The 23,572-nt window shown below is 41.5% G+C and overlaps 1 protein-coding gene across 5 annotated transcripts in view; it reads right to left on the bottom strand.

The window, feature by feature from the left end:
• Positions 1–22,727, bottom strand: part of pip5k1ca (phosphatidylinositol-4-phosphate 5-kinase, type I, gamma a) — a 52,958-nt gene extending 30,231 nt beyond the window's left edge. For all 5 annotated transcript variants that reach the window (XM_026158804.2, XM_026158808.2, XM_026158806.2 and 2 more), the window contains exon 1: positions 22,370–22,727. In XM_026158804.2, the coding sequence (XP_026014589.2) occupies positions 22,370–22,502 (133 nt within the window). In that variant the 5' untranslated portion in view covers positions 22,503–22,727. The remainder of the gene's footprint in view (positions 1–22,369) is intronic.
• Between the last annotated feature and the right edge of the window lie 845 nt (positions 22,728–23,572).

Here is a 23,572-nt window from a genome sequence, read left to right as displayed (position 1 = left end):
CTAAGGACCCCAAAGCGCTTTACACATCCAGTCATCCACCCAATCACACACTGGTGATGGCAAGCTACATTGTAGCCACAGCCACCCTGGGGCGCACTGACAGAGGCGAGGCTGCCGGACACTGGCGCCACCGGGCCCTCTGACCACCACCAGTAGGCAGCGGGTGAAGTGTCTTGCCCAAGGACACAACGACCGAGACTATCCAAGCTGGGGCTCAAACCGGCAACCTTCCGATTACAAGGCGAACTCCCAACTCTTGAGCCACGATCGCCCCAACTGTGTATTGTATTAGCTGTGTTGGATCAAGGGCAAATCTAAAACCTGCAGGACACCGGCCCTCGAGGCCTGGAGTCAACACCTGCGCTCTAGAGTTAGAAAAAGAAATGAATCAAGGTGCTGCAATGATCTATACATCAGCAAGATTGAAATGCTCTGGTTTAATGAACGGAAGCAACGCTTTAAAGAAGATTCAAAATGATGTGAACGGCTGATAAAGTCATACAGGTAACAATTATTTCAGATTACTGCTGCTAAAGGTGATTACGTTTAATTTTTCATGCACCGCTTCTGCACTTTTTTCTGGTAAAATAGTCAACCACATGATTTTCATTATGTCCTGATACATAAAAGCTTAGAACTGAAAGAGGGTGTACCTTCTTGTAAAAGGTGACACAGAATCAACCATCAAGTACAAGTTGGGTTGAGCTGCAAACAATTTCAGGAGAATTACCTTGGGATCACTTTCTACTGTTGTCCAGAAGCAACTGTGTTTGCTTTATTCGGCACAATTAATGGACAATGTCTGGAAAAGCTGCAGTGCAAGTGTGAAAACATCTCAGGTGGTGGAAGGAAATGTAAAAGGGAAGCTCATTTTGTTTTTCATGCAGCAAATGTTACCAGATCCCAGCGTCTGAATGTGCACAAGCTTTTGATGGTTTAAAATGGGTTGGCTCTGCTCCTCCCGAGGAAGCAATTTTCAGAGTGCGCATTACTGTGAACAATTCACAACAGGCTAAATGAGAACTGAACATGACTTTCAGCCTGGACTCTGCAGAGACTTCCTCTTCTAACCAGCACACTATGATTCACTGTCTCTCGCCAGCTGAGACACTAACAGCTAATACCTATAAGCCAGGGTTGTACAGGAGTGGGAGAGCATCCTCACAGCTTGACTTGGTGCTTGCAGCTCAAATGATAGCCAGCCTCTCTTAGTCTGCCTGCCTGCCTCTCGTGCATGCCCATGTGACTGAGCCTCACAGTAGCCGGTTTTCCACCCCTCCTCCTGCTCCGTCTCTCTTACTTGCTCCCTCTTCCACACACATATTCACACTGGGATGCACAAACAAGCGTGCTACGACAGCTTCCTGCAAGGTGGAACAACCAGTAATAAAAATATGGGTAAAACAAAGAAAAGCCAATGGAGGAATGTTTGCAGTGCAGAAAGACACAGCTGCTTTCAGTGTGCTTACTATTCATTTTGCCTGTGTGCACATGCATGCGGTTGGCTGGATTTTTGTGCTTCTTCCACATCTCTCCAGTCACTTCACAGTGTCTGCTCCAAATGTGTTGCATGTGTTTTTATGCAAAGGAATCTAACTAACTGTGGCTACATCTCTTCCTTTCCACATGCCTGCACCTGTCAAGACAGCCCCAAGAGTGTGTATGCGCGCAAAGGTATGTGGGATTGTGCAGTGACTGGGAATACACAAGATTAGGTGTGTGAGTCAAAGTAACAGCAGACCACACATTGGGTCCATACACTGCAGCTGGATGGCTGCCTTCTGACAAGCTCCTGTAAGATATCGGTAGTCTGCACAGGCATTGCATTAAGCAGCAGTCTGAGTGTAAGATACTTACAAGGCTTTTTTTAATCTAAGTCTAAATGTAACTTGTTGTATTCACTCAAAGAATCCATCCATCCTCCAGGTCTTTGCCAACATTAAGTAAACCCAGACGAGCCATTATTAAATTACTTTAAATTATGGAAAGAAGGACATAGGTTAGGGAAGAGGAAATATTACACAGGAGCCAAAACTATATTAAAAATTTCAGCCTTTAAACTAATGCTTCTGTCAGCCTCAAATGCAATCACTGTATATTATGATTACAAGCACGTAATTAACTCCAACGGGGAGGTTATTTGATGGATTCAGATTGCCTGCCTGCCTGTTTGTTTATTAGCACGGTTACTTAAAAAGTCCAACATACATTTGGATTAAAATGTTACCAGAGGTTGGGTCAGGCCTAACTAAACAGTGATTACCCCTTAGAGTCGGATCATATGTTCACAAATATAAGTTAAGAGAAATGAATGTCCTCAAGAAAACATCACAATCCAAGGATATTTTCTGAATGCAGGAAGTCCGTTGATGCATGATGAATTTTTCAGCCTTGGCAGTGGTGTGAAGTGGGGTGTGTGCGTGAAGTGCAAGACTTGAAATCACAATGCCTTGCAGCTGTTCATGTAATTCCTGCCACATATAAACACACAAGCAGGAAGCTGATAAGAGCATGTTAAAGTCAATAAAGAAAAAACAGAGTAATAAGCTTATGTACCTACAAAAAATGTGAAAACAATAGTATATTTATATGCCTTGACCATGAATACAGGAGTCTTATTTAATAACATGTCTGTGGTATCTCTGCATTTACCTTTAACATATTTACCCTTCTTGTTCAGTGTTGCGAAGCTGCAGAACGAGGAGATACTGAAAAATTGTTCTCACTCCACCATTATATGGCAGCTGTAGAGTTCTTCAGGGGATGGAACAACAAATAGACCCTTCCAAGTAAACAGCTCCTAGCTGAATCTGTTTCCTATCTAAATGGCAATTTGTTGGTTTATGGCTTCTTCTCATAACCCTGAAGAGAGTCGTCCATTACTGGCTGCTAATATTCACGCGAGGTGAAATGAGACAGACTGTACATCATTCTGAAAACCCCTGCGCTTATATGATTATGTTCATATTTTACTAGTTGGTTGTTTTCCAATTCCTGAAAGACCATCCACGCATATCTCTGCTAAACTATAGATTAAACCCTGTGCATTTGCTCAACAGAGCTTAGATAATTATGCCTAATGATGAATCAAAGCAATCCAATGTCTATCAATATGCAGGAAAGCATGTTAGCAAACAGCAGGAAATAACCCTGCTGGATAATGGATGCTTTTCCAGAAATGTATGAACTGGGGTTTCCACGACTCCCATAATGTAAAATAGGTGTGATAAAATCTTCAAAACCCCACAAAAGTCTACAATACTAAGAGATAAAATAACCTGAGACATACCAATACACACATAAAATTTACTCTTGTCCAAACTTGCTTTATAATGTGCAGGATACTGCAAATTGAAACGCTTCTCTGGGGGGGGAACACGGATTGCTAAGATCCAAACAGGATATTCTATTTTTCTTGATCTCTGCATAAATGACTCATTAGAAATATTCCCATATTTATTGAAATCTTTCAGGTTAATCCAACATCTTTGACACTGAGCTGGTACAATCACGCTTTGCTTTCTATGACGTGGACCTGAACAACACACACTCACACACACACACACACACACACACACACACACACACACACACACACACACACACACACACACACACACACACACACACACACACACACTTTTTCTCCTTCTTGTTTCCATGGTGCCCCTATTGAGGTCAGCCGGCATTTTTATGACTAACTCACGTGTGCCTGGAATCAACAGACAGATGCTGCTTTCCACATGTCCTCTCATCCTGCTGTTAAATAGGGCATTGGTGCAGCCACACATCAGTATATGATATAATGCAAACACATACACGTGCAAACAGGGTGACAAAAAAAAAGAAAAGATAAGCTAAATAAAACCAAGTGCCAACCTCCAGGGCTGAAAAATGAAGCAAGAGGTGCCATAAACTGCAGTTCCCCGCAGTGGCCACTTGACACTGATTTTGACTCAATCCTCATAGATTCTTAGGTTAAAATGCCCACTTTCGGCAATATAATAAACATGTTTGTAGCATTAAAAAGGGGCAAAACAATTAAAAGTCAGGAAGCAAAACCACTTCCAACAGCAAATACTGGAAACGCTGGAAATCTATACTGGCATGAACTGGATAATGTGTTAAGAGCGAAAGATCCCACATTGTCTGAATTAAATCAAAGTTATCAAATTACTGATGAATTTAAAAACACCTTGAAAATAAAAGTGAAAAAAGCAGGCTGGTCCATCCATCCATCCATCCATCCATTTTCTTCCGCTTATCCGGGGCCGGGTCATGGGGGCAGCAGCCCAAGCAGAGAAGCCCAGACCTCCCTCTCCCCAGCCACCTCCTCAAGCTTATCCGGGGGAACACCAAGGCATTCCCAGGCCAGCCGAGAGATATAATCTCTCCAGCGTGTCCTGGGTCTGCCCCGGGGCCTCCTCCTGGTGGGACATGCCTGGAAAACCTCGCGCAGGAGGCGCCTAGGAGGCATCCTTGTCAGATGCCCAAACCACCTCAGCTGGCTCCTTTCAATGTGGAGGAGCAGCGGCTCTACTCTGAGCCCCTCCCGAATGGCCGAACTTCTCACCCAATCTCTAGGGGAGAGGCCAGCCACCAATGGAGGAAGCCCATTTCCGCCACATGTATGTCACTACCCATAGCTCGTGACCATAGGTGAGGGTAGGGGCGTAGATCGACTGGTAAATTGAGAGCTTTGCTTTTACACTCAGCTCTCTTTTCACCACAACAGACTGGTACAGCGTCCGCATCACTGCAGCCGCTGCACCAATCCGTCTGTCGATCTCCCGCTCCCCTCTCGTATCACCAGCAGGCCGGTCCATTTTTCAGAAATTTTACTGAAGTAATTAAAAATGGTACTCTGTAGTTTGTATGGCCCCCATGTGTTTGTATGCATCCCTTATAATATCAGGGCATGAATGGGGTCCTGGGGGATCTCCCAGAACAGGGCATTAGTGGTGGACCTACCAATTGTGGTATTCTATGGCAACTGCCAATCAGGCTACATGGTGAACACAGGGCCCAATCGAGGACATTTTGCTCTCAGGCCACCCTCATGATGTCTGTTTCTGATTGTTTGGCCAGAGGTATTCACACCAGGGCCCTGCTGAAGGTCCCCTTCTCCTTTCACAAAGAAGCAGATACTCTCCCTGCTGATGGGTTGAAAATCCTCAGAACTACTTTATGTAGTAGATTCTTCTTTAGTGAATCTAAACAACAAAATGACTAACAAAGACGAAACAACTCGCGTGTTTGCGTAATTCTTCACATCACACACACTGTAGACAGCCTTGTATCTTACTGACGGCAATGTCTGGCCCAGGATCAATATTGGTTCTCCCTGAGGATGAGCTAAGTAAGCGGCTTCTCTGAGATGATTGGTTATTATCTTGGCAGAGACTCACTGATGGTGGTCCAGCAATTGATTGGGTGTTAATTTTTCATGCCACAACAAAGCAGCTTTTGATAGTCGTGTCAAAGTGCGCCTGACCCACAGAAAGCAGAAATCCATCATTCTGTCAGTATTTAAATGCAGAAAAAATTCAACACAGCAGCCTAGTCTGTACTCAGCAGCATAAAGTAGAGCCAATGAACAACGCTGGATGATATAATGTAATATTATCTCTAATGGTGGCGAGGTCCTGAATGGTGCAGATGTTCAGAAAGACAGAATACCCTCAGGTTCTCCTTGTTTTTTGTTAAGAAGATGGTTAATATAAACTTGACTCCACAAAAAAAACCAATACTGCAACTGCGACTTCTCTTTAGACTGAGACAGGGAAAACTGATCCGAAATCTTTGTTATCAAGCCTTTCTAACCTTGAGCCCTTGAGCTCAGTATCCATCAGGCTGTGTACTTTTCCATGACCACACCAGCCAGCTTGTGTAGTCCTCGCTCCTCCATCTGGTTTTGGTCCAGAATGAAGCGCAGGAAACAGTAATAACAACTTAGTGATAGTTTACTGATGTACATTAGTGTTATGTGTCGTTTGATGATTTTTTAAATGACGCTCTTTACTTAGCAGATACATGTGATGATCTCCTGATTTCTGAGCACCATTTTCATCTTACTAGAGATGGCACGATACCACTTTTTTATGTCCGATACCGATACCGATATCATAAATTTGGATATCTGCCGATACCGATATGAATCCGATATAATGTTTTTTAATCAACAAAACTGTTTTTTTTTTAAATATCTTGCTGCATTTTGTATAAGTTCATACTCAAGTTTAAAACAACAACTACACTAAAGCTATTCTGTTATACCTATATGCAAAAAAAAATATTTCATAGTTCAGCAATACTGATCAATCTAATAAACTTAAACCTACACCATCCTCCCTATTCTGGTATTTTAAAGAGTACTTAGCGTAAATATTAAGCAACCTAACTAATAGGGTTCCAACTCCCAGCAACAACAAAAATAAATAAATAAAAAATAGGGAACCACCCTTCACACTCCACCTCATGATGCTTAATCAACGTAATCAACCTTAATTTGATGCAGTGTGAAAAAAAAATGCACAGAAATCAATTATTTTTCAAGAAATATTAAATAGATTCAACATCTTTCTTCAACAAAATTGCAGACTGCACAGATGGTACCTTCCCAAAGGAAAAAGTACTATAGCTTACTAGGGTATATATATTAGACTTAATAGTCACTATATACAGTAATTGACTTCTATTCATTTTACATCAAATTAAAACTTTGGGTGTAAGATTCGGATAATTATTTATTAAAAGCTAGACATTTTAAATGAGAATAAGAAAGAAAAGTATGTCATTGTGCCCCCTTTTCCCTGTTAATGCCCTATCGGCCCCCCTGGCTAAACTTTGCTAGATCCGCCCCTGCACAGTTACCAGCCGTCAGCTACGTAGAAAAAGATCCTCGAGTAGAAAGTAATATTAAATACATTCTAACAACAGCTGATCAAGCTTAAACGTTCTGCTGTTGTTCAGCCGCTGGTTTCCTCTTTCTGGTGCAAAGTGGGCCAAAAACAAACAAGAGAGATGGACTCGCGACAGAAAAGCCGATCAGCTGATCGTTAAGCAGTTTCATGATTGAAGTAGCAGGGAGAAGAGGCAGTCGTTCCATATATCGTTTGTTAAGCTTAACGCAGGAATGCTTTACAAACATTCAGAGATGGACTTACACACTTGCTTTACTTCTCTCGGGGATAACTTTGTCGGAGATGAAATGCCGGGTTGCTAGCGAAGCTCCAAATGCTATCCAGACCACCGACAGGTCCCGCATGCCACAGCCGCTCTATCACGTGATGCATACTGCTCCGACGTGCTAGGTGAGTTACGGCGTGTTGCAAGTTTTGTGAGGTGCTTTCGTGATATTTAATGGATCGGATTACATTTTTTATTTTTTTCCGATATCCGATCCAGTAATTTAGGTCAGTATCGGACCGATACCGATACGTAATATCGGATCGGTCCATCTCTACATCTTACCACAGGACATCATCAGTGGTCATGTGGAGTTCACGCAATCACGGGTCAGGGCTGTTCTGGCAGCATGAAGGGGACCTATGCAAAATTCGGCAGGTGGTTTAAATGTAGTGGCTTTATTAAATATAATACTAAAACTAAAAGGAGGACGAACAGCAGGCATGATCCTGTCTGAAAAACAGGATCTCTGGAGTCAATTAACTTGTTTTGAATAGACCCATTCATTTGTAATCATATTTTTATTTACTCTCCACATTAGCACCCACATTTCCAGCCCTAATGTGACTCAGATCAAAGAAACCAGTGCTAGTGGCAGAGACAGTGATTAAAAGCATTGACAAGCTGGTTTCTGTCACAGCACTCCAGCGTGCTTATCTATCTAAGACAAGCCTGGTAACATACATTGTCAATATTTCCTTTCAGTTGCCTTTTCTTTATTAATCAGCTACTTTTTATGGTGTTATTTATAATTAGGGAGTCATCAACTTCCTAATGCTAAGCTACGCAAAGAGGCTTTAAATGTTCTTTGCAATTATGGCACCCTGGCAGAATAATAGCCTTACAGCTTATCCTCACTGCTTCTGCATGTAAACACACACAGAGAGAGGCTGGCATAGGGAGACAAATACACCCTGCTTACAAACTTCAGCAGGAAATACGGTTTAAACAATCTCTAAACATTAGGGGTGCAACGATACTCATATTGATATTGAACCGTTCGATACAGTGCTTTCAGTTCGGTACGCATATGCATCGAACAATACAATTTTTTTTATTTATTTGATCAACTTTTCTTCTGACGATGCTGTCGGTGTTGAGAGCTCAGTGGATCTGCGCTCAACTACTCCGCCCAGGCTGCACTGTCAAGCGCAGATCCACTGAGCGCAGCACAAGCTAGCAAGACAGAAGCTAAGCTCGTTGCAACATGGCAAATTGAACCTCCCCCACCCTCATTCAGATCTGGCCTTTGGAACTATTTTGGTCTTCATGTGAAGTATGATCCTGAAGGTAAGCGCGTCATGGACTAAAGTAAAACAGTATGTCGGATGTGCCACGCAATGCTCAATTACATGGGTGGGAACTACTGCGTTAGCGCAGTTAGCTCATTAAAGTGTTGACGCCGTCCTGCCCCACACACGGGGCAATCCGCGGTAACTCGTTAACGGAGATTTGCCGCGTTATGGAGTTAATGTCATTTTAACGAGATTTAGAGTGATTTCTCGATCAGATAGATTTTTTTTTTTTTAATTATTTTGTTGTTTCTGCAACATTACATTTAAAAACTGTACTTTTGAGTTAAAATATATATTTATAATTTTAATAAATGACAAATTAAAACAGCATGAACATTTTTTGTATTGAAAAATGACCATGACACCAAAGTATCGAACCGAACCGAACCGTGAATTAGGGCTGGGCGATATATCGAGTTTTTTAAAAATATCGATATATTTTCATACGAGATATAAGATGTGACAATATCGTTTATATCGATATAGTCTATGTTACGTTATAATTATACTTGTGGAGCCGCAGGTTTGCCTCTCTTTCGTCCACTTATGTCTCTACGCAACGTTACTCGGCCTCGCCTCTCCTTCACTGAACACAACTCCCCCTCCCCCATAGCTTTACCTGCAGGCAATGACGAGATGAAAGAAGAAAATCTCCGTTAGCGAGTTACCTCGGATCCCCCCCTGCGTGGGGCTGGACGGTGTCAACGTGTTAGCGAGCTAACCGCGCTAACGAGCTAACCGCGCTAACGACATGCAGCCAGGAGGGGCTGCACGGCCTAAAATCCTTTCATTTTCTCAAAAATCGACAGTGCGCCTTATGTATGAATTCTGGTTGTGCTTACTGACCGCGAACCGATTTTATGTGGTACACAGCGCTCAGCAATCTGTCAAAAAATGTTTTAATATGACTTTGCTAAGCTACGGAGCTGCACCGCTTGATGGAGCCGCCTCGCGGAGTGATACGTACTGTGCTTCAACGTAATATTACCGTACTGTGTGTGAATAAGGACCACACATGGCACCTGTTCAGAGACGTGGTGCAGCTGTGAAATCTGTCTCTTTGTTATTACGCTCAGGGTCTATTAGTTTACATTTTGACTGCACAATTGTGAGCTTTTCGTTATGCACAAAAACAACATTGTTTTCTTTTATTTATGGACCATGATTATTTAATAAATGCTGATAATTTATTTTTGAGTAATTTCTACATCTACGCTGTATGTAAAGAAAATGCCCATTTGACATCTGGGACACAGTGTGACTAAGAACTCTCTTTTTGTTCTTAACTTATGGCTTTAAAAAAAAAAAATCGAGATATATATCTTATATCGCCATCCAGCTAAAAAATATCGAGATATGAATTTTGGGTAATATCGCCCAGCCCTACCGTGAATTTTGTCTATCGTTGCACCCCTACTAAACATGTTACTGTGATTTAACATAGAACTATGATGCCAGCACACATCCACAATGTTCTCTTTGCAAAGTATTTTCCCTCAGGATTCCTTAGATTTACTGAACAATGGGGAGCACACACAAGGGGAAAGTCTCTATGTCCTCTGTTGTCAGCACACATCATCCACTTTGTGAAATACAGTGAGAACACGAAAGGAGAGGACAGCTTTTTACTATGCCAAGTCATCCATTATGATCAATAGCAAGCAAGTAGGCTTAATGAAACGCTTCCTGCCCGCAGCTGGCTCAAAAACAGATCCTTTGAGGCACATAGCCTGGAGCTGGATGATGACCAATAGACAGATAAATACACACAGATATAAAAACTAAATATTTACTTATGGAACCCTTATGAGAAAGTTCTCCAAACTCCTGGCAAAAATAGCTTAGGCAGCTAATGGATTAATTAAGTAGTTATTGAACAGGAAAATCACAGACTTTTATTGTTGATTATTTAAAATGTGGCAGTTATTTGCACTATCAGGAAAATTGAGGTTCTGGTTCAAATGTTTGTTTGTTTGTTTTTACACTTCACACAGCATCCCAACCCTTTTGGAAATGGAATATTTGCTGCTCCGGACTTTTCTTTACTGTTGCAGCGTGATCACTTCGTACAGACACGACTGACCAGAGCAAGTCGGAGGTATTGTTGGTGTTGCAGACAGACAACATCCCAAAGAAAAAGCCAGCCAAGTCATGGTCATGATTACTTCACTATCCCTAATCCCAATACCATTCTCCCCAGGCCGTAAGGCTAACTGTCAGGATTATCAGGATAAGATGGTACTAATGCAGGGACAGGTGGGAGCAGGAACCCGTCTGTCTGTTTTTCTGGGTTACTGGATCCATTTGTATCGGGCCAACTGTTAAAACTGATGCTCAATGATTACTGTAAGACTGATTTTACATTAGATAAATGATTACATATGTCTCAGATATCATCAGAGATGCACTCTTCACTACAAGACCTGTCTGCCATCATTTGCGTCCATACCGATGTCTTTTATGTTCAAAACAAGAGTGAAAAGTGGCTGAAATGACGGCTGGGCAGTTATATCAGCTAATGACTCCATTCTAAATTTCACCAGTTGCATCTTAATTTCAAACTGTAGACTGGACTAATGGAACAGGTGGGCATGAAAGTGTAATTTTTCCTCAGAGAAGCGTGAAAGCTCAGTGGACTTTGAAATGGAAATCAGAGGTGAGGGGATGCAGGGAGAGCTGCTTTTATTAAAGCTGGGCCAAGTCTAGTGATAGCAGGCAGGTTTTAAACACATCCCAAGGACACACACTTCATACAGCATGAAAAGTCAATTAAACAACAGCTCCTGACAGTCAGCTATTCAGACGCCTACCTGTGTGTCTGTGGGAATGTGACACCCGCTCACAGTGCACAAGCCAATATGCAGACGGAGTCAATGCAAACACAAATGAGAAGTTTTAATAACTACTATTTCAATGTGGAGAGGATCAGTTACCATGCATTTCTGTATGCCTTCAAGTGAGAATGGTTTAACTGTTTTAATATCATTGGATTTACACGTCGAGAGTGGCCATGTCCTACGCTCCCACAGGGAGGTCTCGCTTTCCTGCAAAAACAGACAGGGTTGAGTTGCAGAACTCTGTTCTTGGGCAAAGCTAAAAACAGCTAAGTCCTGCTGGCAAAATGACACACTCAAGTGCTCAAACTCTTATGTAATTTCAGTCTGTTTTTCATTACTGAGCTGCCAGATCAGAACTGAGCTTAGTGATCCTTGCTGATCCTCAAAATGCAATGAAAGCTGTCAGCCAAGAGAAAGAAGTCCTTTTATGGACTCGAGAGGAGAGGAGAGGACAGATAGTCGGAATAAACACGGAGGTGATCAGTCTGACTACTGTGTGCTGCTGTGTTGTTGCTGAGAGCAGCATCTTTGCAGGCAGCGGTGACTCAGTAGAAGGTAATCTCCTCTAACAGAGCTGCACAACAATGTCTCAGTCGGTATTGTCACACATGCAATAAATAATCTACAGAGACCTGTTATTTTATGCCTCATCTTGGTTAGGTGCAGAGACGAAAAGAAAAACAGCCCTCAGATCAAACTATTGCTGTATTTAGTAATGTGACACCGTGAGTCTTACAATACAAAAAGATGTGGGGAAGCTGTTTTTCCTGCACAGCTACTAGTCACATATTTGTATTAGATTATGTTACGATTAAGGAACTGTTGAGCAAATTTCTCACAAGACAGCAAAAAAAAAAAAAAGACATTTTGCCTATAATCCCATTTCTGCATATTTCCCATGTACTTCAGTCTTTCATCTATATGCTCTGGTGCATTGCAAGATATCCTTACTGGCAATCTTGCACCACACACACACACTACCCCTACAAATGGCCACCTACATGAAAAAACAGAGTGCAGGGGGCATAGCAGCACTGGTATGTGTTTCAGCGTCATATATACACTTGTCATGTGCTATCATTTACCATTTTATCAACACCAAGTCATGTTTTTAGCCCTGCACCACGTGTGGTTTTAAAGCCTTTTTTGCCACTATTGGACATGCAGATGAATGCTTATAAAGTACTCACAGGCTACAGCGTTTATAATTTACAATGTGGTAGACAACACATTCCTTAGCTACCAATGTAGCACAAAACAGTACAGATAATGAGTCTTTTTCTCAGGGTTACCCACAGAACGTCAAAACATGGAAAAAAGAGAAAAACACCTGTGGAGAAAATCTGCAGGAGTGAAGAATGCTTTGTTATGGCTGCATTTGATTAATGCAGTTTGCAATAATAATAATAATAATAATAATAATAATTACTGGGTCTGATTTAATATCTGTGCAAATACACAATATTGCATAATCTTTGCACTGAGGTAAATAAACAGAAAGTCACTTTACACCTTACTTGTTGTTTGTGTGCTGTATATTTTTCTTTTTAATGCTTTTTCTATAGTTGTTTTGTTTGTACAATTTTTATGTCTTTTTTAAAAAAAAAAAGCTGCTTTCATCCCTTGCTGTTGGTCGATAGACTCACCAAGCAAAATTTCATTGTATACCTCTACAACAGCAAATCAAGTATCTTAATCTTTAATGCTAACTGTGAAGCACAGAGTAAAGAGTGGAGCTGTGTTGGCCTAAGTGCATCTCTGCATACGCAGCAAGTGACGAGACAGAGACAAACTGGTGTTATTTCACAGTCTATACTCATAAAAAGCATGATTAATGCTGTTTATATTTAATAATTAAGAAATTATTTAGCCTATTGTGATTTGTAAGTAGCCAACTAAAAAGATATTAAGTTATAATATCTGCCTGGTTCTTTCATAATTTTGAAACTTCGTCATAGTGCTTTTGGGTTCTCTTTATATGTGTAAAACTAATAGCTGTTGTCTAACAGGATATGTCAGATAAACAGTTTACAGGGGTCATCTTAGGCCAGGCTGCCCATTAGACTTAACAGATTAATGGAAATCCTGTTGATTTATGGCTAAACCTATACTCAGATCAACAATCTCATAATTCAATTCAATTCAGTTTTATTTATACAATGCCAAAACACAACAACAGTTGCCTCAAGGTGCTTTAGATTGTAAGGTAGACCCTACAATAAATACAGAGAAAAACCCAACAATCATATGAACCCCTATGAACAAGCACTTTGGCGACAGTGGGAAGGAAAAACTCCCCTTTAACAGGAAGAAACCTCCGGCAGAACAAAAAAACAAAACAAAATAAAGGCTTCTTCTGTTGTCTGCTCTGTTATTGGAAAGGGGTCACCACAGTCGATGAATTTGAGTATTTGACGCTCGCTTAAAATATAAATATGAAAAACAGAAAGTGTAAACTCTATAGAAAATTAGCATTAGGGCTGTTCGATATAACGATATATATCGGATGACGATATAAAAACGTCTATCGTTTCATTTTACGCTATCCTTTGTTTCGTGGTGTCGCAAAATAAACTGTTTACGGCAATATTTTTTCATCGTTTTGATGGTCACTGTAGTGGCTATATTAATTTCTTAAAGTTCTCTCTTTCTCTTATATTTAATATAACCACACTACGGACGGACAAGCGCCTGTTTTTATTAGCAACAACCACTGTAACAGCATCGCGTGTCCGTTTGTTTATGTTCCACATAAACCTTTCACAATAAAGTTCAAGATCCTGTTGAGACTTTTCAAAATAAACTGAATCACGTGAAAGAGCAGATTAATTACGGATGAGAATTTAAAAAGAGCCGCCAGGTGCTAAAAAATAAACCTTAGACTCAAACGTTAGAACAGGCTTTTCCCCGCAGCACGCCGTGTAATAAATACTCACAAAGAAAACGGCGGCCTTTACAACTTATGTCTAAAAATGTATAGTTTCATGCATCGGTTAAAACACTCGACTCCAGCAACATGACGCGCAGCTGGAAACACTTCCCGCAAGACGAGCTGCCCGAGATTCACAGAATTTACAGAAAATGTTACATTTTTGTGATTTATATCGTTATCGGACGATAGAATTCTTATATCGGGATATGAGATTTTGGTCATATCGCACAGCCCTAATTAGCAAAACAAAATTAAATTAAATATTCCAAAGTTAAAGCAATACTATGGACAATAGGGATGTTCCAAGTAATTTCACACAGATTGTTACACCAGACCAAACCACCCAAGGATTTGTGTCTCCTCAGAATCTTAAACCAGGCATCTTTTACATGTTAACCACTAAACAATGGAGCCTCTATAAACATGAAATCTACTGAAGCCTGGAAATACTGGCCGTCGTCCCGAGAGGTCAAGTCAATATACAACCTGTTGTGTTCCTACATTGTTCCACCACAAACTCGCTTCACCTTTTTCAACATAGCAGAACAAATCTAAACAAAACTTTCTGAGAGAGAACAGTTTCTGCACAAGATGTGTTGCAAAATCCCAGCTAATCAAACAATCCCATTTTCTCTTATTTACTTGCACAATGCTCCTTAAATGAACTAGGAAAAGTTAAGTGACAGTGACCATATGCTGACAAGTGAGCTGTTTCCACATCAGTATCTTCCTAATAAATATGTACATGATTAAAATAGGTAAAGAAGTCATCAGAAACCAGGATAGAAAAGCATAGCAAGTCTTTTGCCCAGAGAGACTAATCTGACCAATCGGAGAAGTAACTCAAGAGTGCTAAGAAACGATCTGTGCTGTGGCTGATAGAGACTGGAAAAAGCAGCCTTGGTTATTTTATCTCTTCTCTCGGGGCCCAAAGCAAATTCACCATCACACGAGCTGGGAGTAATGCTTATACCAGGGTCAGACTGAACTTGCCAACTAGGCCCACACTGTTTAATGAATGAATATATTTTCTCACGGCTCAGGCCCTATTAAACTTGAATAAACCCTGCAGCATCTTGGTCTTCCACTTTGTCAGGCTCAGGCACTTTCAGCAGACTCAGATAGCGAATAACTTAAAGATTTAGCAGAATTTTTAAAATTCAGAATAGAATATTTCTTCCACTTTGTGTGGTGTATGTATTTTCTTCAATTTTTATATTCCTGTCCTGTCTTCTCTGCTGTTGTTCGCAATGTGGATTTCCCCACTGAGACTAATGCTATCATGGTGCAGGCTTTTCACCCAGCGTTTTGGGTTTTGTTATGGATTTATGATTGTTTCCTTTGCTGTAAGAGATGATTTGAATTTTAGGTTTGTACAGTACAATCCTGAGTTTAGTTCTTTTTTGTGTCTCTGAGTTTCTTTATTTCTGGTTCATGGATTCTTGTTTGTTGTTGTAAGGTTCCTTTTGTGTCTTTGCCTCATCCCTGTGTCTCCTGTGAGAGTCATTCTTGTCCTCTGTATTGTGTTTATTTATCTTGTTTCCCCAGTCTCTGTTTATCCCTCCTCTGTCTTTGTCTCTCCTTCTTCCTGAGCTCTGTCTTGTCTACTCCCATCTCAGTGTGTTTTCTGTTTTATTTTGATAGTCCCTGTCTCATGTACTTTGCATCAGTTTTGCTTCCCCTGTCTTGTCAGTTAGAGCAGCGGTCCCCAATCCCCGGGCCTCGGACCGGTACCGGTCCGTGAGTCGTTTGGCACCGGGCTGCAAGAGTTGAGGCTCAGGTGTGAAATGTATGGTTTTCAGGGTTTTTATCGGTTTTCAGCGTTATTTTGTTATCGTTTTTATCGTTAACTCGGTTTTCCTGGGTCTTTTCACGTGTGTTATGAATAAATGTTCTTTTTTGTCGGTACGGGTACTAGTTTTATTTTGTTGTATTTATCCGCGACACCTTAAAGGCCGGTCCGTGAAAATATTGTCGGGCATAAACCAGTCCGTGGCGCCAAAAAGGTTGGGTTAGAGTAGGGCTGGGCGATATGACCCAAAATTCATATCTCGATATTTTTTAGCTGGATGGCGATATAAGATATATATCTCGATATTTTTTTTAAAGCCATAAGTTGAGAACAAAAAGAGAGTTCTTAGTCACACTGTGTCCCAGATGTCACACGGGCACTTTTATTTACATACAGCGTAGATGTACATGAAGAAATTACTTAAAAATAAATTATCAGCATTTATTAAATACTCATGGTCCATAAATAAAAGAAAACAATGTTGTTTTTGTGCATAACAAAAAGCTCACAATTGTGCAGTCAAAATGTAAACTAATAGACGCTGAGCATAATAACAAAGAGACAGATTTCACAGCTGCACCACGTCTCTGAACAGGTGCCATTTGTGGTCCTTATACACACACAGTACGTATCACTCCGCGAGGCTCCTCCCCGGTAGCCGTAATCCTCCGACAATCCATCAAGCGGTGCAGCTCCGTAGCTTAGCAAAGTCATATTAAAACATTTTTTGACAGATTGCTGAGCGCTGTGTACCACATAAAATCGGTTCGCGGTCAGTAAGCACAACCAGAATTCATACATAAGGCGCACTGACGATTTTTGAGAAAATGAAAGGATTTTAGGCCGTGCAGCCCCTCCGGGCTGCATGTCGTTAGCGCGGTTAGCTCGCTAGCGCGGTTAGCTCGCTAACACGTTGACGCCGTCCAGCCCCACGCACGGTAACTCGCTAACGGAGATTTTCCGCTTTCATCTTGTCATTGCCTGCAGGTGAAGCTATGAGGGAGGCGGAGTTGTGTTCAGTGAATGAGAGGCGAGGCAGAGTAACATTGCGTAGAGACAAAAGTGGACGAAAGAGAGGCAAACCTGCGGCTCCACAAGTATAATTATAACATAACATAGACTATATCGATATAAACGATATTGTCACATCTTATATCTCGTATGAAAATATATCGATATTTTTTAAAAACTCGATATATCGCCCAGCCCTAGGTTAGAGCTGAGTTAGAGCATGCCCAGGAGTGTTTCCCAGGTGTGCCCTCTCATTATCCTCACCCCTCTTCTTCGTGCTCCATGTATTGCTCTCTACTACCAGGTTCAAGCTCTAACAGGCCGAGAGTTTAGTGTTTTGTATTTTAGTTTGTAGTTCTCAGCAATAAAGCTGCTCAAGTTTTGTCTCCTGCACTTGGGTCCTCATCCTGCCTGCCACACAGCCAGACCTTGACCAATGAAGGCTATCTTATCTTATAAGAAGTTACAACTGTTAACATTTGCATTTGCTTTAATTATACAGATGGAAGTGGCTTCTGGCTTAACAAGTCAACATTGCTATATTCCCCTTTCTTTCTTTTCATCAATTGCTAAAAGAAGATCCAATTGCAGAAAAATATGCCCTAAAAATAAATTATATTTAGATTTATTAAAATGATTGCAGACAAATTCTATTTTTTGACAAACTGGTTAATAAACTGGTCAGTTCGTACTACTCTCAGACAGGTTTACTCTGATATTTAAGAGTTTTTGGTGAAAAAAAGGAAATTGAATGCTTAAATGGATATAGATTAAATTCAATTCAACTTTATTTATATAGTGCCAAATCACAACAACAGTTACCTCAAGGTGCTGTACACTGTAGGGTAAAGACCCTACAATAAAGCAGATGAATAACAGCCTCAAAGAAATCAAATAGTACTGATTAATAATCCTAATCACTTCTTCAAAACGCTTATCAGGGACTTAGGTAGACATTTACTGGGTGAGCTGTAGTACAAACTGTACAGGTCATGCTGCCAATCTGGAGGAATATAACCCTGAGAAGACACCATCCAATGCTGTTTGGTTTTTTTGGCTGAAAATAAATGCTACTAATTCTATGTGGGTGGTTTGCATTAGTTTGACAGTGTTCCTGTCTCACTGCATTCATGCTCCAGGTGCTGCTTATGAAATAATAATAGCCTGCATTATGGGCTCAGTAACTCGCTTAATTGAAAACAGTAGGTCTTCGCCTTATTTCCCCACTGAGTGAAGCCATTACAGCATGACACTGCAGCCATGTAAGAGTGAAAGCGAGTCGGAGCCTCCACTGGCGGCTTTCACACCTGCAAAGTCACCACAACAGACAAAAAAAATAAAAAATGCCCACCCTGCCCTTATTGTCAACTGTCCAGCGGGTACCCCTAGGAGAGCGAAAAACCCTGACAAGGCGCAAGGACAGACAGCAGCAAACACAATACTCCAGCCTTGCTGTGGTGCCAGCTCAAAATATCTACTATAGCACACATCCTCCACACGCACGCAAAATCGGAGATGTAACTGGACTGCGTCATCATCTGCGTAAAATAATGACATCAAAAAACCTGGCAGAGGGTCAAAAACCCTACACAGGCTCCTCGAATGAGCTACAGGGATACAAACTGATCCTTTCCTGCATAGCTTCAGAAGGATAAAGAAGAAGGGGGAAAGAGAGAGACCTTGCCATAGGAATAAGAGGGGAAGCAGATGGATGGTAAATTCCACAGGAGGTAACCCACCCTTTGTGCTACCGTCAGCAGTTCTGACAGGCCGTGCCTGAAGCGAACAGAGAAAAACAGACAAGGGCGAGGACTGATGGATAGTGGCAAATGAGTGGCTGAGCTGAGGTGAGGGAATCACAGAGGAGGTAGATGAGCTGTGGCTCACTCTGGAGAAGCGAGGAAGGAGAGGAGACTGTCTCTGAGGATGAAGCCGAGTGCGAGGAGAAGATAAGTGAGACGAATGCTGCCATTGTGCTGAAAGTAGACTACGGGGACAAATTACAACGGCCAGAAGACGTGATGCTTTAAATGGGAATAAATGCTCAGACAGCTATTTAACAGCCAGCTGTGACTCCCACACAACGCTGTATTCACACATTGCAGAGCAACCCGCAATTACGCATTTGCAGGATCTGACGTAAACCGAGAGAGCTCACGTTGATCAGCATCCAACACCATAAAGAGCCAATCAGAATCAAGCTGAACCTTTACAGCTGACATTTCAATTAATCATTATTTATGCGAACTGAATCGTTTCTGCTGTGAATATCCACTAAAAAAACCTAACACCCTGCTGTGAGGGTCATATGAAATTGTTATTGCACATGACTCGTCTTTAATGGACTTTTGCTTTTAGACCCACTCACTTGTCAGATGTTGCAAGGAAGTCAAAGTACGATCAGCACCTACCCTTCCCTGTTGCGGGGCTTTGGCCAGCGACGCTTTGTATCAGTGCACACATTAAATCTTAGGTTGCAAGACAGCAAGAAATGGATTAACATTATACACGATGCTATAAAAACAAGAGAACTGAGGGGGAAATAATCGCATTTTTACACGCGAGGCTCCACGACTCTGAGGGATGACCAATAACACTGAGTGAGCGTGCAGTAGTGGTCTATTTGTTTGCTTTGCTGCTGCACTTAATAATTTTAGAACCATTTATCAAATGACAGATTAGGTGTGCTTACTGAACCACTGCACAGAATTTAGGTGTTCTGGGAAATGTGGGATTTCCTTTTATTTAATTCATGCTCAAAGCAGAAAAATCACTTTTCCTGTGTTTCTGTCCTACCTTTCTCCAGCATCCTTCTCTTTTACACCATCCCTTTGCATGTCCTTCTTCACCATGGCCAAGCTCGAGCTGCCTCTCTGACATACTCATTTCTAATCCTGTCCATTCTGGTCTTCATCTCTGCCACTTCTAGCTCGGCCTCCTGTCTTTTTCTCAGCGCCACCGTCTCCAAACCATACATCACAACAGATCTCGCTACCATCTTGTAAACCTTCCCTTTCACTCTTGCTGCTTTTCTGTCAGAAATCATCCGTGACACTCGTCTCCATCCACTCCACCCCGCCTGCGCTCTCTTACTCACGGATGGTGATATTCCTATGCAAGCAAACAAAAGCAGCAACACGGGGAACGAAAAGGAGTGAGATCAAGTCTATACGCCCTACAGTATGTCAGCAATAATATCGTTTTCCTGGTTATTTAAAGGTCAAGAAGTTCCTCGCAAGAAAGCATAGACAGGTGAATGCCAAATTGTCAACTATGAAATATTCAGCAGGGCAGAGCTCTGTTAAATATCTCCTAAACACTATTAATGCACACAAGGCCTTTGTAAACCTTATGCTTTCCAATGCATGCGAGTAGCCAGTAACTGAGCAGAACAGAGTAAATGAAACACACACCATCTGCAGTCGGGGGCACCTGGATTCCATTTTCCTCCTCTGATAAATTTAAGCTCGACTACTAACCCTCAGCAGACAGTCTCTTTGATTCACAAGCCTATTCTCTGTGGAGGTGCTGAACTCTTGTCAAAGTCAGAACCTTTCTCATCAGTGAGAAGAAAACCCCCCCAGAACTGTGATGTACAGTGTGCAAGACCAGTGAATGCAACATGACTGGTGGCTGTTAGACACAAGGGCTGAACACACAGCTAAAAGCAGCTTCACATGGTCGCAAAGAAGATTTTATAATGGAAATGATGAATCCTGAACATGCAGAGAAAACATCAGCTTGAATGAACACTATTAAAAAGGACGAACTATGTTGTGTGGTCCCTTTATTATTCACTTTTGCGAGTTTGTTAACTCTGTTTAGCTCTCCCCACTGTCTGCCACTTCCTTCACTGCAAACTAGTTAATATTTGTTCACTTTACCCTCATTTATATAATAAGTGGCACCATTATGACTCATAAAGGTGTGACTCTAGGATGTCAATATGTTGGACACATATTGGACAAAACAGAGATCTAAGAACGCCTGCTTTTCACTTATACGTGTGTAACAAATCCCCTAAAAGTCAACCACAAATGGTGTAAAGAAAGTAGCAACTGCTCTAATACACCCGTTCTGAAAAGGGTCCTTACACCACCAAACCTTTTCGCACAGCTGTGGGGGTATTGTAGTGATCAACTGTAGGGGGGCTGTTGGTGTGATTTTCACTGCAGCTAGAGTGCACACAGGAAAATTCCACCATGACACCACTACGGCACAAGTGTGCAACAGTAAAGCTGGGGCTGAGAAACCTGGCTGTAGTGAGGTGACTCTGGAAATTGTTCTTTACATCACAAAGATAATATATTTCTTTCTGAATATAATACTGTGCTATATAAGGCAGGGCGCTGACATTTTAGCATAGACAAGGTTGTTGATAAGAGCATATATAACTGGATATTGTATTTGCAGAATGCAACATTTTGCAAATTTCTGGATGGTTTGAAGGTCACGTGTCTTTAGATTTCTATGCTCAAATGTCTGACCCCAGAAAAGTGTTATTATTGATACACATAGGCTTAAATTCTATCAGCTGATATATACATAGTTCCCTGGACATTTTAAATCTAATAATAATTAAATATTAATTATATCTATAAACTTACTACCAATGGGCCTTTTTTTGAGGTGTCATTGCAGGACCACCACGGGTGTAAACGGCCAAATCAGTGGTGGTCTGATTGCATTTAGTTGCTTCATACTATTCATGCATTATCGGGACTTCCTCAGACACTGGTGCACTATTGCAAGGCTTTTACACCCTTTAACTGGTGTCTAGCCTGTTAGCAACTGTAGTGGCTCCAGTTTGCTCAACCTTCCTTCTCCTTAATAAATTACTGGTTCCAGTAAGTGCCAAGATGGTGACAAATAAGCAAATTAATGTTTAGGTGCTCAAAGCTGGCCATGTGAATACATTCATATTTTTTAAAAGAGCAATAAATAAAAATCAATAAATGAAATGAAGAAGTAATGAGAAACCTTGACTTCACACCTGTCTGCTTTTATGAACCAAAAATATTAACAACTTTATCATCAGCCATGCAACACTTGTATTTGTCCGTGTGCTGGCTGCTCATAGTTGCACTTGTATAAATGTACCCTACACAGTTTGCAGTAACGCATGCAGTATGTACAGCACTTAACTTCACCTGAGCCCCATCCATTCAGCTTAGTTAGCCACTAGCCTAGCTTATTAATTCCTTGCTAGCAGAGATGAGTCGGGACTTTCTGGTTACGGTAGCAGCAGTAAAGCCGCGAGGGAAAATGGATGGAGGGACGATGAGAATGGCTTATGAGATATGTGGAAAAATACCCATGTCTGCGGCGTCCATCCCGTAGCTAACTCCCACAACCGTGTCCCCATCATCGGATGCTGCGGCCCCGGACAGCGGGCTCCCTTCCCTGGCCTCCGACAGCCCGACCGCTCCCTCGGCTGCTGCTTCCATTCAGCCTCCCGGAGGAAAAAACAGGCAAGCCCCTCCGAATGAAAGACCCACAGCGACGGCGCGATCCCGGTGGAGGGAAAGAGGATCGGGTCGTTTGATGTGTAACAGTAGTCAAACGGAGGAATATGCGACAGCTATCCGCGACGGTCCCTTCATCTGTGCAGTGTTTCCTCACGACAGCAGCCCACAGTCTGCTTCTTCCAGCTCCTCTGCACTGCACTTGCTGCTGCTGCTGAGCCGCTGCCGCCTGGTTTTGTACTGATGGGCCCTGTGACTCCCCCTGCAGGACTCTGAGTGAACTGCAAGAAGGAGATTTGACTGAGCAGTTGCATAACATTTCAGGGCTCTTGTTTTGTTTTGTTTTTGATGGGGCTCAGTATGTTTCTGTTATACGTTTAACTTATTTAATTTACTTATCCAGATGACATACTTTGTGGACGTATGGAAACATCCAGGAGTTTTAAATCTTAGAGAGTCAGATAATGCCTGAGAAATGGAGAACAAATGTACTGGTGCAGATTTTCAAGAACAGGGTTGATTTGTACAGTTTTAGTAATTACACAGGGATAAAGATAATGAGCCATACCATGAAGATTTGTGAAAGCAATACAGATGTGAGATTTGCTTTGAGTGTGTTGATGGAGAGAAGGTCACAAGGTAATGTGTCTTTGTGGATCTAGGAGTGGTAGGAGTGACAAATGGGTACCTTTGCAAGGAGTAGAAGTAATAAATTTATAATGTATGAATTTATAAGATTAATAATGAACACATCAGAAGGATATATCAGGTTGAGCTGTAAGAGACAAAGTTGTAGAGGAAAGGCTGAGATGGTTTGGGCATGTGCAAAAGACGGATAATGGATATGTTGGATGAAGCATGTTTAATATGAAGCTGCTATGAAAGAGGAAAAGAGGAAGACCACAGAAAAAAATCATTGGATGAAGTGAAGGAGGAAGGTGCTAGGAATAGGGTGAGAAGCAGATTATCTGCTGCAGTGAGTAGAAGACGATACTTAATAATAAAGAGTCTCAGAGAAGCTTAGAAATAAATAAGTTAACAGTCTTTTAAAT

Source organism: Astatotilapia calliptera, chromosome 23, assembly GCF_964374335.1.
Source record: "Astatotilapia calliptera chromosome 23, fAstCal68.1, whole genome shotgun sequence".
Classification (NCBI taxonomy): Eukaryota; Metazoa; Chordata; class Actinopteri; order Cichliformes; family Cichlidae; genus Astatotilapia; species Astatotilapia calliptera.
This window is presented reverse-complemented; position numbering and strand designations above follow the sequence as displayed.